We start from the raw sequence: 17,981 nt of genomic DNA, 5'->3' as shown, positions 1-17,981 counted from the left end.
CTCTCTCTCTCTCTCTCTCTCTCTCTCTCTCTCTCTCTCTCCGGGGGCGGTGAGGGAGTCAAATTACCTAAAGATGAAGTTAACTTTTTTTTTTTAAGTCAGAACAGTTTTATACGCATCATACTTTGAACAAAACTTTTTTAACAAGTAGGATGATTTTTTTTTTTTCTTAAGAAGAATCTTGAACTTTGCCGAGACGATGGATTCCGTATTTTTCTTTTGTGGACTTATAGATTTAATGATTTTCTTGCGGACATTCGGTAACTAACTTTTCTCTGCCGAACTTTAGAATTAAGAACGAAGTGCAGACCTGTCATCGCCTTATGCTTTCTCCCGCAGACAGAATATCACATGTTGCATCACGTCATCAGCAGCTACAGGTGTAGTGTGCTGAAACATTTTGAGGCTGCACATAATTCATTTCTCTCTTTACATCACCTGGTATGATTTCAATCCCTCTTGTTTGCCACTCTCATTTTAGTTTTTTATTTTTCCTTTGATAATGTCGCTTCCTGCTCCATTTTTCTCCTGTAGTTGCAGACTCTGGAACTCTCGTGTGCCTCACATTCATGATTTATGATGATGCAAGTGTTTTTTTTTTCCGACATTTTTTTTTATAAGTAGATACTGCAGTGTTTTGAATTATCTCCCTTGCCGGTCACTTGGTCACCCTTTCATTACCTAGATTGAAAAGACACGATGTAATACTAGAACAAAATCCGTTTACCTTCCTTTTCTTTGTGGGGAAAGATACGTTTTAAGACAGGAGGAGTTGGATTTCATTTTGCCTTCGTTTTCTTCTAATGGGAAAAGACACGAAGACAAAAACAGGCTTTCTGTTTATCTTCCTTTACTTTGTGCGAAAAGACACAATTAAAGACAAGAAGTGGATTTCATTTTACCTTCCTTTTCCTAGAGATGTGTGTTTATGTGTTTGTCTTAAATTACCATCTCCTTTACTTGCTTTCGTTTCTGCCTTTCCTTTGCTGTTGTTGAAATGACACGACGTAACACAAGAATTGGATGCCGTTCTATCTTTCTCTTTCTGCCTCCACTTTCTCTTTGTCTGTTTATATTCTTCCGTCACCACTTAATTACTTGTTCTGTTTTCCCTTATTCTCGTTTTTTTTTTCGCCGTCTTAATCTCCTGTAGAAACAAAAAGAAGCACCTGTAGCCTCGTTATTCCCCTGGGATCATCTAATTTTCCTCCAGTGAATATTTACTCATACTTATATTTCTACTATTAATCTGGTTACTTGTATTTCGTGTTTACCTTTGACGAACAGGAAGGTGAAGGTATATTTATCCTGTCCCTGAAGATGAAATTGGTCTCTTATTCACCTTTTTGTTTTGCGAATGGAAAAGGGAAAATTACTGAACCTATAAAAGTAACTCCATCTGTTATCCAATTACATTTTAAAGAGTGAAGGACACAACCACACCTTCATTTTCTTCTCCAACAGCAAGTCGCAGCGTTCAGACCTCCGCTACTCCCCCGTCAGTGACCTGGACTACGGGACGCTGCTCTGCTGGGCCACCAATGCGGTAGGCACCCAGAGAACGCCGTGCACCTTCACCGTGTTCCCCGCCGGCAAGCCTGACGTGCCCAACTCCTGCCTCGCCTTCAATGAGACGGAGGAGAGCGTGTCGGTGTCTTGCGAGCCCGGGTACAGCGGCGGCGTGGACCAGAGTTTCCTACTGGAGGCGTGGGACGACGGCGTGGTAAGGGCGACGGACACCAGCGACTCTCCTATCCTGCAGGTACGTAGAGAGAGAGAGAGAGAGAGAGAGAGAGAGAGAGAGAGAGAGAGAGAGAGAGAGAGAGAGTTTTTATAGCCGTACCTTGAGAAGTTCTGTGTGTGTGTGTGTGTGTGTGTGTGTGTGTGTGTGTGTGTGTGTGTGTGTGTGTGTGTGTGTGTGTGTGTGTGTTTTCAGGTAGGGTATGTTTGTTTAACGTCCCAGTAAGCAAGTCTCGTATACATGCCCTATAGCGCGCGCACACACACACACACACACACACACTTTCCTCCTCCTCCTCCTTTTCTTCTTTCTCCTCTTCCTTCTCCTCACATTTGAAGGATCAGAATACTATTATAAGACTACCGTCAGAGGAATTTAATCACTCTCCTTAGCTTCCTTAATTTATCCCGCCGAGCCTCACCTGCTTCCGAGGCTCATTATGAAGGTTACCTGTGTGTGGGAGAAGGAATTATAATCAGTTTTTGTCTTTGCCTCGAATCGCGTGTTATGTGTTAAAAAGTAAGGAGTAATTAGTAGACTGGAAGAAGGCACTTAAGGCCCTTTTTGATATGAAAGAGAGAGAGAGAGAGAGAGAGAGAGAGAGAGAGAGAGAGAGAGAGAGAGAGAGAGAGAGAGAGAGAGAGAGTTTTCAGGTCCCGTTTAGTTGATGCTAGGGCGGGTAATACTGATTGCTGGGGAGATAGGGAAAAATGTACGCGGCAGAATATTACGCATTATACTCTCTCTCTCTCTCTCTCTCTCTCTCTCTCTCTCTCTCTCTCTCTCTCTCTCTCTCTCTCTCTCTCTCTCTCTCACACACACACACACACACACACACACACACACACACACACACACACACACACACACACACACACACACACACACACACACACACACACACGCACGCACACACACACACACACACCGCTACATTATACATGCTGTTATTCATATACAGCTGCTGTGTATACGACTTGAGCACTCACTAGAGAGAGAGAGAGAGAGAGAGAGAGAGAGAGAGAGAGAGAGAGAGAGATTGTTGTATCGCGTAGACTCTTTCTAAATGGATAACGTCGCCCTGGAAGTGAATTTGGCTTTACAATTTGCACTGGACATTTAATTCTGGAACAACAAAGTCCCGATTGTTCATGGTCTTCCTTTTTATTCCTCCTGTATCCGTTTATTTTTGTCCTGCTATCGTTTTGGTAAATAAGATTACATGCAATTTCCTCTTTGTAAATAAAAAATTATATGTAATTTTCCTCCTTCCCCCTCCCCTTTCGTGTTCCTCCCCCTCTTCCCCTTCCCTCACTGCCTCGTTTCTCCCCTTCTCTCCCCTCTCCTTCTGCCTCGTTCCTCCTCTTCCCTCTCTGCCTCGTTTCGTTCCCTCCCTGCTCCACTCCATCTCTTCCCCTTCTCCCCTTTCTTCCCCTTTGTCCCTTCCTCACTCATCACCTCCCTTTCCTCTCCTCTCCCCGTCTCTCAGCGTCCCCCTCCTTTCGTAACGCACTCTGCCGTTCCCATCCACTCCCTCTCTACCTCATCTACCCCGCGTGTCTCCCTTCCTTGCTCTGCCACACCCACCTTTTCTCATCCCTCCTGGTCTCTTCGCCACAGGTTAGCGGTCTGCGCCCCGGAACACGCTACACCCTTAAAATCTTCGCCGTGAACACAATGGGCCGCTCCCAACCGTATATTTTCACCGCCTTTACTCTCACGGACGTGGCTGAGCGTCGTACAGGTGAGTAGAGCAGGTGAGGGAAGGGACAGGTAAGGGATACAGGTAAAGAAGTGCTGGGGAGGGAATGATGTGACGTATATTGCAAGATGGATGCTGGGGGAGGTAAGAGGAGGGAGAGGCGAGGCAGGGATGAGGTAAAGAGGTGTTTGGGAGGCTTGGGGAGGAAAACCAGTGACGTAGATGGGGTAATGGATGAGGGAGAAGGTAAAGTGATGCGGGGAGCTGCAGGAGAGGCCCGGAATAGGTAAAAATGAGGGAAAAATGGTAAAAGGTAAAGAGAGAGAGAGAGAGAGAGAGAGAGAGAGAGAGAGAGAGAGAGAGAGAGAGAGAGAGAGAGAGAGAGAGAGAGATAATAAGGTAGGCGTGTCGAGGGAAAGGAGAAAAGAGAGAAAGGGGAAAATATGAGGTAGTGAGAGGAGTGATGTGGAACATTTTGCCGTGTCTAGGTAAAGGAGAACTTCCCTGGATGAGTGAGGAGACGAGGAGATGCGCTGAATACCTCGCTGTGTGATGGGTGAATGTGAGGTAATACCCATCCTCTCTGTAAATGACCAGGGCAGGACAAGACAGGACTGTTTATTTCCCTATCGACAGCTGATAGTGATAAGGAGGATAAGGAAAAGATAACACGTTTCTTTTTTTTTTAATTCTTTCACTGTGACACGAAACAATTAGCAGCAGCAGCAGAAGCAATCCATGAAGTCTCTATAGGCATCTACAAGAAAGTTAGCGATGAAAAAGAATATATTTTGCAATTTCTTCGCTGTTCAGAGATTGGATGTGGCTGTAGAACAAGTGAAGATGTCTGAGAGCGATTGGTGATTAGGGAAAGGTGTACCTGGTGGCGGTCATAGGGTTAAGGGAAATGCTAGTCTTTCCTCACGGCTATCAGTTATTAGCACTACAGGTGGAAATATTAGTGATACATTTCTTACCTATATAAAGAATCAGGACATTTGGTTGTATGGCCTTCATTATATTGTGTCAGCTTCGTCCTTTCTTCACAGTATTAATAAGTTATACAGCACCGTTGAGCAAGGCGGAGGGGTCACCATCTTCCCTTTGTTCTACGTATACAAATGACAGTGAGGTTACAAGTCCTTTATTGCCAAGGAATGTGGCAGTATCCTCCACTCTCCCTAGGTGTTATTTAATTCATCGCACTGCACAGGTGAACGAGATAAAGGGTTAAAAAGTACCATCCTACCTGTCGAAATTGTTATATGTCTGGCGTAGGACAGGAGAATGTGGCAGTGTTGTCTTTTGCTGCTAGTATTACTTAGTCATTCGTGCAACACAGATGACTTGTCCGGTGCGGGTGAATTGTTAATGATTGTTAATGAGACATGTGGAAGCTGTGAGGGCGCCGCGTCTACCCTTCAGTTGCAAAGGCCAAACAGATAATGCGGCTTTGTCTACATTCGGCGCCTCTGGAATAGTGCCACCAAGGATAGTAGTAGTAGTAGTAGTAGTAGTAGGAGGAGGAGGAGGAGGAGGAGAAACAGGAGGCGGAGGAGGAGGAGGAGAAACAGAAACAAAAAAAATAGGTATGGAAGGAGGACTAAGAAGGGGAATAGTAAAGGTAATATTATGATGAGGTTTACAATAAAAGGGAGGAGGAAAAGTTGCAAGAGGAAGAAGAGGAGGAGGAGAAAGAGAAGGAGGAGAAACAAAAATAGGAATGGAAGGAGGAGAAGGAGTAGAAGAAGGAGTAAGAAGAGAAAGAGTAGAGGTAATATTGTGGTGAGGATTTCAATAAAACACACACACACACACACACACACACACACACACACACACATTAATGATTCAACAGCTGATGCCTGCACTTAATACCTCACGCTGCACATCTGTTTTCCGTCCAAGTGTAATTTAATAGACTCCCTTTCCTCGGGGCTCTACACGCCATGATAACGCAAAGTGCCACAATTAATTACATTGCCTTCTGTACTCGTTCCTTTGATCACTATAACATCTCCACACTACTAATAAAGTTAAAACACTATTTACTAACGCTACTTTTAAGCTCAAGCAAGGATGTGGTGTGTACTAACGTTTTCTTCTCCCTTTTCCCTATTTTTCCTGCTTGCCTTTGATGGTGGTGGTGCAGCACTGGGGGCAGGAGAGGAGGGGGAGCCGCTGAGTCCCGTGGTGGGGGCTGTGCTGGGAGGCGTGGCGGCTGTGGTGGTCCTGACGGCGGTGGCGTTGGTGGTGGCCAAGTGTCGGCGCAGCAGGGCCCCTGAGGATGCCGGGTGAGTCTCAGGTGACAGGTTGAGGTGCTCAGGGAAGGAGGAGGGACTGAAGACACGGCTCTTTTATCTCTCGCTCTTTTCCTGAAGCTTAAATATTGTCACCTCCGTCCGTCCGTCCGCCCGTGTGTGTGTGTGTGTGTGTGTGTGTGTGTGTGTGTGTGTGTGTGTGTGTGTGTGTGTGTGTGTGTATCTCAGAGAGAGAGAGAGAGAGAGAGAGAGAGAGAGAGAGAGAGAGAGAGAGAGAGTACGAGTAAATAAATAAGAGAAAATAATCGTGAGAGGGTTTGACTTCAGCAATATGTCAGTGTTCTGTGAAAATGAAGTTATAAAGATGCAACGATGAGGACAGGAAAGGAGGATAATGAGAGACCGGGAGCTGCAGGAGGCGGAAGAGGAGGAGGAGGAAAAGGAGGAGAAATAAAGGTCCTTGAACTAGTGAAGCGAAGGCCAAAGGGGAAGTGAGAGCCGGCAAAGGGGAGACGAGGGGCTAAACTAGACTATGGATAAAGGTACGTACGGTTTGAAGGAGAAAGGGGAAAGGGACCCTGGAGAGGAAGGATCGAGGCCCAAGGGGAAGGTAAGAGCCGCGACAGAGAGCCCATGGGGGAGGAAGAGGAGGAGGAGGAGGTGAGAGATGCAGATTACCTTGCCTGACTCCACCACTACATTATCGCCGCCCGGAGCCTTCTCTTAATTAATGGAGTCGTTGGGGAGGAAGGGAGGACAGGAGGGAGCATGAGGGGCAAAGGGGAAGGTCGTTGCGAGGGACAAGAGAGAGAGAGAGAGAGAGAGAGGAGAAGAAAGAGGGAAGGAGGATAGTTTGTGGAAACGGGACGTGAGAGAGGATATGGGGAGAAGGAGGGACTGAGAGAGATTCAAAGATCGTTGTCGCCGTCGCAAGATACGTAAGCAGATCGCCTTTATTCTGTGTCTTTGTCACCGTGAATTAATCGGTGCACGAGGCCATGGCTGTGTTAATGAAGCTCGCGGCCTTAAACAGCCTTGACTTAGGGTATCTCCTGTCGGCCTCGTGTGTGACCAGGAGCGCGCGAGGACAAGGAGGCAGCATTGTCGGCTTAAACGTCGTGCTGGGGTGTTGGTGCATCGATTACACCGTTCCTCTGTTGTTAATACCGATGCGATGGACACCAAACACCACCACCACCAACACCACCACCTGTAAAGCAGTTTAGTTTAGTCAAAGTCAGGGTAATTTATTCTGTTAGGTTGGGTTAGGTTAGGTTAGGGTTAGATTTATGTGTGCACGGTGTATCTCCACCTAGCAGGAGTAGTAATGGCGGTGATAGTGAAGCAGTATCAAAATTAAGTCAGGTTAGTTTATTCTGTTAGGTTAAGGCAAAGTTGTGTTAGTGTAGATAACATTAGCTTAATTTAAGTAAGATACCATTACTACCTATGTGACATGGATACCCAGCATTAACAACAGTAATAATAATAGTACAGTAAAGTTGAGGATCAAGTTGCCACGTCACATTAACAACTTACTGTGGACTACCCAAAAAGTAACTAGACCGGCTGAGCTTCATATCACCAGTAGTAGTAGTAGTAGTAGTAGTAGTAGTGACATTGCATCGTCGTCGTTAATATCATACAGTTCCCACCTGACACTAGGACCGACGATAATAACAATAGTAGAGTGGCCTGATCTCATTCCAGGTGAGGTACGGTCGTGAGTCAGCCACTTGTAACCTGTAATGCATTCCGTGACACTTAATGAAACACTCTCCCGCTGGGCTATAAATTTCACTCCACTCGCTCCTGTATGCACGAGTCCCGGCCGTCATTCCTCAGCCGTCCCCTTCCCTCCTCCCGCAGCGATCAGAAAGAATGCCATTTTCTCAAACTCGCTCCCCAGGCCTCGTCAAGAGTTCTTGCTTTAATGAGTGAGCACGGCGTTCCTCCATCATTCATCCACGGCCACGTATCAATATTTCAGCCTCCTCGCGTGGGAAAAGAGAAGGGCGAAGGAGATGAGAGCTAAGAGGATAACTGGTCCATTTTTTTTATATCTTTATTGTGTGTGTGTGTTTGTATGTAAGGTATGTACACTCTCTCTCTCTCTCTCTCTCTCTCTCTCTCTCTCTCTCTCTCTCTCTCTCTCTCTCTCTCTCTCTCTCTCTCTCTCTCTCTCTCTCTCTCTCTCTCTTCGGTTTATTGGATCTGGCTTCACGACTCTTTAAAATTTGAAAATATGGAAAAATTTCATAGCCAAACCTCTCTCTCTCTCTCTCTCTCTCTCTCTCTCTCTCTCTCTCTCTCTCTCTCTCTCTCTCTCTCTCTCTCTCTCTCTCTCTCTCTCTCTCTCTCTCTCTCTCTCTCTCTCTCTCTCTCTCTCATCTGCTCCTCCAGCGGTGTTAATGAGGCCCATCGTTAAGGGAAAGTTTTCAAGTAGATTCCAAACTAATTCGTCGATCGCTCGTCGTCTGGACAACGTAATTGCAACACTCTCCCCATTTGTTTGGTCGCCCTGAGTAATGGCCGCGATGGACGATGAAATTTGCCGTCTGGTCGATGGGCTGTAGTACATCTCCGTGACCCGGGGTATCGGTCACTGCACAGCCCGCGACCGCACCGCCAGGCAGGTGCACTCACTTCATATGGATCACCTGTCCGGAGCTAACGCGGAATAATTATCATTAACCTGAGTACCTGAAAGTGAAACGCGGCAATTTTGTGCTCAGTCTCTGTTAAAGTGTTGTGTTTTGATGTATTTGAATTCTGTTGGGAGTATAAAAGGTGTAATTTATAGGGTAATAAATATCATTTGCTTGAATATCTTGAAGTGAAACGAGGCAATTTTGTGCTCAGTCTCCGTTAAAGATGTAGTGTTTTGATATATTACAATTTTGTGGGGAGTACAAAAGGTATAATTTATAGGGTAATAATTATAATTAACTAAAGTACATTGAACTGAAACGTGACTATTTTGCTCCCCGTGTTTATCTTTTTTTTTTTTTTTTTTTATGTAGGATGGACACCGGCCAAGGGCAACACAAATCCAATAAAAAAAATGCCCACTGAAATGCCAGTCCCATAAAAGAGTCAAAGCAGTGGTCAAAAAATTGGTGGATAAGTGTCTTGAAACCTCCCTCTTGAAGGAATTCAAGTCATAGGAAGGTGGAAATACAGAAGCAGGCAGGGAGTTCCAGAGTTTACCAGAGAAAGGGATGAATGATTGAAAATACTGGTTAACTCTTGCGTTAGAGAGGTGGACAGAATAGGGGTGAGAGAAAGAAGAAAGTCTTGTGCAGCGAGGCCGCGGGAGGAGAGGAGGCATGCAGTTAGCAAGATCAGAAGAGCAGTTAGCATGAAAATAGCGGTAGAAGAAAACTAGAGATGCAACATTGCAGCGGTGAGAGAGAGGCTGAAGACAGTCAGTTAGAGGAGAGGAGTTGATAAGACGAAAAGCTTTTCATTCCACCCTGTCTAGAAGAGCAGTATGAGTGGAACCCCCCAGACATGTGAAGCATACTCCATTCGGGGTGTATATTTAATTATTTATTTTTTATTTATTTATTTTATTTTTAACCTTTCATTCTGCGAAGTGCATGAAGGCAAACTCCACGTCGGGATGATAAACAGCCGGCAGAATACCTTCAGGTGGAATGCAGCTATTTTTGGGAAATGGTGTGGATTTTTATCAAAGTGAGATATACAGTATAATGATTATCATTACTTTGAATATCTACAATGGAAATGTATTATGGTTGTTATGTATTTCATCTTAGTTACGAATGCCGAGTTTCAACATTACCTCATTTCGCGCAGCACATCATGGGAAAATGAGGTGAATAACTCGCCAAAAGCCGCAGCGATTTTTTTTTTTTCCATAATTATATGCATTCCGCTGAGTATAAAGAAAAATAGAGATATTTTATAGCGAATGCCCCTTAAAATTACATAAAATTATATAAATGTCTTTAATATCTTTGGTGAAATCCGGTTGTTTTTGTAATGAATATGCTATGCGTGTTGAAAAATAGTTTAGTAATATTTTTCATTCAGTTTAGCGGGGCGGAATAAAACGCTACTATTTTATTCTGATTCCCTCCCTCTCCCCCGCCCCCTACCCGCGCGTGCCGCCATGTTGGTGTGGGTACTGGGCTTAACAATTTCCATTTCAGCTTAGGAACTTCCCTTTACAACACTGCAGTAATGATTTCCGCCGCGGCTTAAGTGTTCCCTCCCTCGCAGCGCCGTAACTTAATCACTGCGGGGGAACACTAAGAAAACTACCGGAGAATTGTTGCACACATACACACAAACACATAACACGTTTGTCTCGTGAGCGAAATGTCACCACCAACAGGAAACGAGCAATCCTCTTAACACAAACCTGAGTACGTTTTCCCTTGGTACTCACGAAAGAAAAAAGAAAACGGATGGAGGAAGGATTAAAATTAAAAACAGTAACTAACTAATGATGACTTAAAGCACTGGAGGATTAATGGTCGCGGTGTTGTGAGCATGAACAGCTGGCAACAATTATTCTCCGGTAGGTGGTGAGGTGGTGGTGGTGGTGGTGGTGGTGATGGTGGTGGTGACAGCAACGTATTTCTGCGTGCTTGTGTATTGGGAGTGGATGGGTGTGTATACTGAAGGGTTAGCTACGGCCCCTTGCCTAGGCCTGTGTTAAGGTAGTGTATGTGTGTGTACAGAGGGTGTAGGAATGAATTATTTATACACTCTGGGTTTCTGTGTGTGTGTGTGTGTGTGTGTGTGTGTGTGTGTGTGTGTGTGTGTGTGTGTGTGTGTGTGTGTGTGTATCGTAGAAGGCGGTAGATGGGATATATTCATGAAGGGGGAGAAGGAAAAGGAGGTGGTGGCGTGTCATCTTAGGAACTGAAATATATAAAGCGGAACTGTGCAGCGTCAATGCCATAAATTAACCAAAGGAAGGCGACACGCGGCCCCAAGAAAAACGTCAAGGGGAAAAAGGGAAAAAAAAATGTACCAGAAAGTCCCCACATGAGGGGAAAAAGTATCACGAAGTAAAACCAAGGGGAAAAAAACGCCAATCTCTAGGAAAAAAAAAATATATATATATATACAACTATAACATACTAACTTTCACTACAACTTCCAGTACATAGACAAAAAAAAAAATAAATAAATAAAGGTGAAAGACTAAGAAAATATTAAACGAAAGAAATATATTCAGGTCGCCTAAAGGTATACACACATAGCAGCTTCAAAAATAACTGAAGTAGATGGACCAAAAGCAAAAAAAAAAATATACATATATACATCCTCACTTATACCAGAGTTAGGGTACACAAGGTAAAAAAAGTACGAAGGTGAGTACTTGCCTGTAGCAGCAGAGAAAGGCGTGATCGAGACGTGCACTGATGGTGATTTCCGCTGCAGGACGAGGAAGGGCGGCGACGAGGGTGTGGGCGAAGCAGGGTACAAGGCAGCAGGGAAAAGTGGCAGTCAGCAGGAAACGTCCCACGACACTGCTGGACCTGATCTGGTGTCTACTTCCCAAGGTGAGTGACAGCAGCAGCAGGAGAAGGAAGAGGAGGGGGAGTGCTGAGGAGCGAACGAGAAAAGGTGAAGGAGAATGAACGGCAAGAATGATGGATGGTATTAAAAAAAAAGAGAAAAAGAGGTTTGGAAGAGTAGGTGGAGGAGGAAAGTAAGGAGACAGTGGTGAGAAAGTGAGGGAGATGGAGGAGTTATTGCAATGATGAAGAAAAAGGAGATAAAGGAGGAGGAGGAGGAGGAGGAGGAGGAGGAGGAAGTAGATGCAGGAAATGAGGACGAGGAAACAGTTGACAAAGAGGAGGAAGATGTGGTGGGAAATGTGGAGGGTGTGCTTGAGGAAGAGGAAGAGGAGGAGGGTGAAGATGTATGAATATTCAAGAAGCAGCTAGAAATAACCTCTCAAAAGTGGAATGTCACGCACACACACACACACACACACACACACACACACACACACACACACACACACACACACACACACACACACACACACACACACACACACACACACACACACACACGTTTCATATTGTTTTCATCACAAGTATCCATTTTCTTCTTTGCACTTTGCATTTTTCATGAACTGGTCAGTTGAGGCAGGTGCAGAACCACACACACACACACACACACACACACACACACACACACACACACACACACACACACACACACACACACACACAGAGAGAGAGAGAGAGAGAGAGAGAGAGAGAGAGAGAGAGAGAGAGAGAGAGAGAGAGAGAGAGAGAGAGAGAGAGAGAGAGAGAGAGTTCCAAGTCTAGTATCTCATTCTTTACACGTCGTGGTAATTAGTGATAATGATATAATTTTAAGACACTCGTATTGTTTTCCATTAATTCTAATCACCAGTAATGGCAGACGGAGAGGCAAGGCTGTAGCACACTCGTACATACACACATCACACACCGAGCACAGCGTTCCCCTCACCATTCCACATTCCTGCACCACGTACCTTTACACTCACGCACCACAAACTCCGCACTCCACACACAAACACACGTACACACACACACGCCACGCTATGCACCTCCCACTCACGCACTGCAACACTACACCCACTTCCACTTGCCCCCAACGCTTCACTCCACGCCACGCTGCACTCAAGGTCTCGCCATGGACACTTAGCGCTTGCAAGACTGAAATACTGTTGACACTATCGACTCACGGACACCTCGACAAATGTTCTTGATTGCCAGCAGCGTCAGAGGTCGTCCAGCTCGTTCATTCAGGTACACGAAAGTGGGAAGGAGAAGGGGACGTGACGGGGACGTGGTGAGAAGAAGGTGGTCTGCATCGTCGAGTCTCCGTCACAGAAGCCAAATTCCCTCCAGTGCCTAAAACCTTGGTAGTTACATCACGTCGGTCTGTAATTTGGTCGGCTTGGAGTACATTCCTGATTTATGCTAGTCGCGTGCTGCCGTTCTGCCTTTAACTTATTCCCAGAAGAGTAATTCACGGAGAGGCATGGCGACTTATGACCTTCACGGGGGGCAGGGAGGGCGCCCAGTCTTGTTTACTGGTGGAAGGCGAGGCAAATTTTCCACGGGTCAAAGATTCCCTGCCTTCGTTTTTCCTTCAGCTCCGAGTTGGAAAATTCATCTTGCGCACCTTGTATTTTACCTGTGAATCAAGTAATCACCTGCTTATCTTTGTGCCGTACCAGTGAATCAAGTAATTATCTGCTTATCTTTATGCCTTACCTGTGAATCAAGTGAATTACCTGGTTAACCTTGTACTTTACCTATAAATCACCTGCTTAGGTCAAGTAAGTTACCAAGTCAACCTAGCTTTTTTTTTTTTTTACTTACAAATCAAATAAGCCACCTAGGAGGAGGTACCTGCGAATTAATGAACCACCTGAGTAACCGCTTATCTTACCTGGAAATCAAATTAGCAGGTGACTCACCTTTCCTTTACCTCCATAAAAAAATAAAATGATTAAAAAAACATTTCTCTCACTCTCACCGCGACCCGTTTCTGCGCCTTCTTCAGAATCCGCGTTGATGTCTCACTCCCACGACTCCACCACACCCTTGATAGGCAACGGGCGGCTGCTGCAGAGCCAGGCCAAGCAGGAGCAGGTGTACCAGTCGCAGGGGCAGCAGCAGGGGAAGCAGTACGCCCCACAGCAGCACCACCACGCAGACCCACAGAAGGCCAAGCACGTGGTGATAGTCGACGCCCCTGCAGTGGAGCCGTCTTCGTACTACCAGGAGGAGCCCATGGTGGAGGAGGTGCCGGCGGGAGCAAGTGGAGCAGGTGGAGGTGGTGGAGGAGGAACTTTACACTACCAGACGCATCCAAAGGTCTCGTACGTGCCGATTTATCAACGTTATCAGCATCAGGTAAGGGGACAGTGGTGCCTCGAGAGAAAGGGAAAGGGGTAAAGGGTGGCAGTGATTGTAGAAGATGGAGGGAAGTAGGGAATGTAGTAGCAGTGGGAGCAGTGGTGGTAGTGGTGGTGGTGGTGGTGGTGGTGGTGGTAGTAGTAGATGGATGGAAAGGAAGAAGAACTAACATAATAGTAAGAAAAGCAGGAAGGAATGTTTGAGTGGGCAGGGAAAAGTGAATGTGATATTAGGGAGACATGTACTGGAGAGAGAGAGAGAGAGAGAGAGAGAGAGAGAGAGAGAGAGAGAGAGAGAGAGAGAGAGAGAGAGAGAGAGAGAGAGAGAGAGAGAGAGAGAGAGAGAGAGAGAGAAAACCACCTAGCAGCAAATCACGGTATCAAAGTTTCCCATGACAGAAAGAGAGAGAGAAAAAAAAGGAGTGACAGGAAGAGAGAATATAGGTTTGCTCCAATCCAACTTTCCTGATTAGATTCGGCGGCGACCAATCTCCTCAGCATCAACTCAAATCAGAATACGGGTGGAAAATTCCCTTCCACTCACGGATTAGTTCCACCATTCATCCAATCACGGAACGGCGAATCAGCTCCACATTTTTTTCCCTCACAGGGGGAGTGGGCGGGAGTGAGCGAAGGGGCGTGGAGTGGCGGCGCCCATGGAGGTACAGCGGGAGTGGGCGTGGGTGTAGTGGCGGAGCAGCAGCAACAGCAGCAACCATCGACAACCTCTCCTTTGTCCCCTTACGGAATGATTGACCCAAGACGCCACTCCGCGTACCTCCGCCCCTTGGATGAGCTGCCCCCGCAAGTGACCCATATGCCATCACACATCTCCGAACACCAGCTGGGCCGACAGACGCAGCCTCAGCCTTACTCCCCACCTCATCCCCACCAGCTGTCCACCGCACCCTCCCCAGCACCCACCGTGGTTTTCAAGCCCAGTTCTGAACACGAGAGCTCGGTGTGACGGGAAGGAACCTTTAACCGTGTGTCGTGGGCGGCGTTCAGGGTTCAGAGTGGGCGGGCGGGCGGGTGGGTGGGTGGGTAGAATTATCGAGGGCGTTGAAGTGATTAAATGTGAAAATAAATGAGTGAGTGAGTGAATGAAAGATGTTTAAAGCGTAAGGAAAAAAATCAATGTTATACTACAAAAAGAAAGAAAAGAAAGTAGATTTTGTTGTACTTTTTAAGACGAGAGGGAATAATAGGTGTATATAGATAAATGTGGACTGAGAAATTTGAAGAACGGGAAAATTCGTGTATGTACGTGTGTATGAGTGTACGTGCATGTGTATGTGTATGTACGTACGTGTGTGTATGTGTGGAAAGGGAACTACGTACACGCTACACGCACATGGAGGTCAAGTGCGTGGCCATGAATGTTACGAGATAAATCACATGACACATCGCCTCATTCTGCGGCATAAGAGGAGAGGTCACATCCTTCCAGCCATCCTGCCCCGGCACTCAAGCACTCCAGCCTTCCTCCTTCCCTCCTGCTCCACACTGCGCAGCGGGGAGGGGAGGACAGGAAGGATAGGGAGCTGGGGGGTTACATTCAATCCTTGCATCAACGTATATATATTTTTCTCCAGGATTCACGAGAGAGAGAGAGAGAGAGAGAGAGAGAGAGACTCGGCAGACTGAACTAGTGTTAGCTAAACGAGATACAGATTGAATCTCGGCCATTTTGTTCGAAACATGTGTTGGTCAGAATTAAACAAATATCAACCGGAAACACGCTCTCTCTCTCTCTCTCTCTCTCTCTCTCTCTCTCTCTCTCTCTCTCTCTCACACACACAAGATGGAAATACGTAAACAAATAGAATATATTGTTTTCGTTGTAAGAGAGAGAGAGAGAGAGAGAGAGAGAGAGAGAGAGAGAGAGAGAGAGAGAGAGAGAGAGAGAGAGACCAGGGTATTAATAACCAAAGGAGGAAATACATGTTGATTCTGTGCGTTTTTTTTTTTTTTAAGTTAAAATAATCGAGTGAAAAGATGTGGAATATTGAAATGCGAGTCAGACCAGCTTAACCCACAGAGAGGAAGAGAGAGAAAGAGAGAGGGAAAAATGTGCAAGAATGAAAACATGAACTATTAAAGTGAAGTCTGGGATGGAAGTTATTGAGGAAACGAACGATTGAGGTTCAGAAAATAAAGTTTTTTTTTTTTTTTTTATCAAGAGACAGAAATAAAAGTTTGAAGAGAAAAAGAAGATTATGTTTTTTTCACTTTGTACTTAATGAAAAGAAGTTCTCCACAGGTATTGTGTTGGGAAAAAAAGCAGCGTAGAGGAATTAATCTCTTTGTTCCAGTACCTAAGTTTTATATGCTTCGATATTACGTCAAGTATTGTGAATGTGGTAAAACTGAAGGAAAGACTGGCGGTCACCGATAAAGGGAAGATGAATAAAGAAAGAAAGAACAAAAGATGAAGAAGAAAAAGCATATCTTATTTCTATTCGATGTTGTATGAGTGTTTTATTGGCTTAAAAACAAAAGAACAATTAGTGTATTCAGTATACTCTCTCTCTCTCTCTCTCTCTCTCTCTCTCTCTCTCTCTCTCTCTCTCTCTCTCTCTCTCTCTCTCTCTCTCTCTCTCTCTCTCTCTCTCTCTCTCCATACACCTCATCAGTACATCAGAATCCAAAGAAAGATGTTAAACTCCCTCAAGAACTAAGAAAAAAGCTTCGATCCTGCAGTACGTGAATGCGGGAGGCTGGATGAGCACCACTTGGCTTCTGAAGGGAAAAAAACATGAATAGTAAACTGGACGAGCAGAAGCGAAGGTGAGACAAGTGTGTGGGGAGGACCAATATCAAAGTTTCGTTTTCTTTCCTGTACCTGCGGGAGAAAGAAGATAAGAAGATGAAACTGTGTGATATAAAAGACTGTTGATTAGAAAGTTCGTCGGAATTGTTTTTGAGTGTGTGTGTGTGTGTGTGTGTGTGTGTGTGTGTGTGTGTGTGTGTGTGTGTGTGTGTGTGTGTGTGTGTGTATTTTTAAGTTTCAGTGCTTTTGTGGTGACCAAGTGTGAGTGTGAGTTGAGTAAGAGGAGAGGGAGAGACAGAGAAAGAGAGCGAGAAAAAAAGAGAGGGATGCCAAAGGAAAAACTTCAACTATACGTGGGAGGAAAAAGTTATGTGCAGAGAGATATTGTTCCACTGCATCAATGAAAAAAGTGAAAAAAAAGTGAATGAATAAAATACTCCGGCACTGGTGGTGGACTTATATGGAAGAGAACATTTTTACTACTACTTTTCAATTTTTTTTATTTATCCAGATATTTTATTGATTTTATTTATTCCTTTGTTTTCGCTCTAGTTTTCTTAATTCTGCCGCGAGATGAAAAGTTTAAAGACACCACCAGAACTCAGTTGACTGGTGACTCTAGTGACTCTTAACTCCCTCACCAGGAAAAGCACCAAGCCATTCAGTCAGTCATTCAGTCAGCCACTCAGTCAGTCAGTCATTGTTGTACCTTCTCGCCTCTCCTCATAACGAAACTTTCTCATCTTTGTGATATAAAAATAATGAGAAAAAAGTTGACTAAAAAAAAAAAGACAGTACTTTAAAGACAAGATGTGAAGAAGCAAGTCACTTTCTGTAAAAGATGATGTCGCGTGTCCTGATGATAATCCTTGTATTATATTAAAGTTTTATATACACATAGCCATGAGTGTTGTATTTTGTGTGTATTTCCTTGTGTGTGTGTGTGTGTGTGTGTGTGTGTGTGTGTGTGTGTGACGCATGCACCCTCAGTAAGCGTCCCAACACTGCCAATGACTCACACTAATTGAGGAAAAGCTAAGAAAATATATAGAAAAAAATTTCATCCATAATTCAGAGCAATTAAAACTTTGGAAATTGCTCTTTTTTTTCAGAATAAAAAAAAAAAACTTAAGAATTTTAACTGCTACGGTACGGTGTGAGAGAGAGAGAGAGAGAGAGAGAGAGAGAGAGAGAGAGAGAGAGAGAGAGAGAGAGAGAGAGAGAGAGACAGAGACAGAGAGAGAGAGAGAGAGAGAGAGAGAGAGAGAGAGAGAGAGAGGGAGGGAGAGAGAGAGAGAAATGAAGAAATGTATAGTAAATAAAGAAATTTCGTTGAATTAATAAGAAGAAAAGAAAAGAAAAATAAGCTAAACTCACAGAAGAAGAAAAACTGAAGAAGTTGCTCTAAAAAGTTAAGTCATGCTGCACTTAATGTCACAATCTCTCTCTCTCTCTCTCTCTCTCTCTCTCTCTCTCTCTCTCTCTCTCTCTCTCTCTCTCTCTCTCTCTCTCTCTCTCTCTCTCTCCTCTTCCTCCTTTATGCATGTCCTCCTCCTCCTGCTCTTCTTCTTCTTCCTCCTCCTCCTCCTCCTCCT

General features: G+C 44.9%; 1 protein-coding gene across 2 annotated transcripts in view; it reads left to right on the top strand.

Annotated features, from left to right (window-relative positions):
- The window catches only part of LOC135114721 (nephrin-like), an 88,432-nt gene extending 73,802 nt beyond the window's left edge, over positions 1 to 14,630 (top strand). For both annotated transcript variants that reach the window (XM_064030683.1, XM_064030682.1), the window contains 6 exons: positions 1,465 to 1,762; positions 3,362 to 3,485; positions 5,596 to 5,737; positions 11,126 to 11,247; positions 13,259 to 13,611; positions 14,224 to 14,630. In XM_064030683.1, the coding sequence (XP_063886753.1) occupies positions 1,465 to 1,762; positions 3,362 to 3,485; positions 5,596 to 5,737; positions 11,126 to 11,247; positions 13,259 to 13,611; positions 14,224 to 14,580 (1,396 nt within the window). In that variant the 3' untranslated portion in view covers positions 14,581 to 14,630. The remainder of the gene's footprint in view (positions 1 to 1,464; positions 1,763 to 3,361; positions 3,486 to 5,595; positions 5,738 to 11,125; positions 11,248 to 13,258; positions 13,612 to 14,223) is intronic.
- The last annotated feature ends 3,351 nt before the right edge of the window (positions 14,631 to 17,981 follow it).

Source organism: Scylla paramamosain, chromosome 28 (assembly GCF_035594125.1).
Source record: "Scylla paramamosain isolate STU-SP2022 chromosome 28, ASM3559412v1, whole genome shotgun sequence".
Taxonomy (NCBI): Eukaryota; Metazoa; Arthropoda; class Malacostraca; order Decapoda; family Portunidae; genus Scylla; species Scylla paramamosain.
Note: the sequence above shows the minus strand (reverse complement) of the source record. Positions and strands in the feature narration are given on the sequence as shown.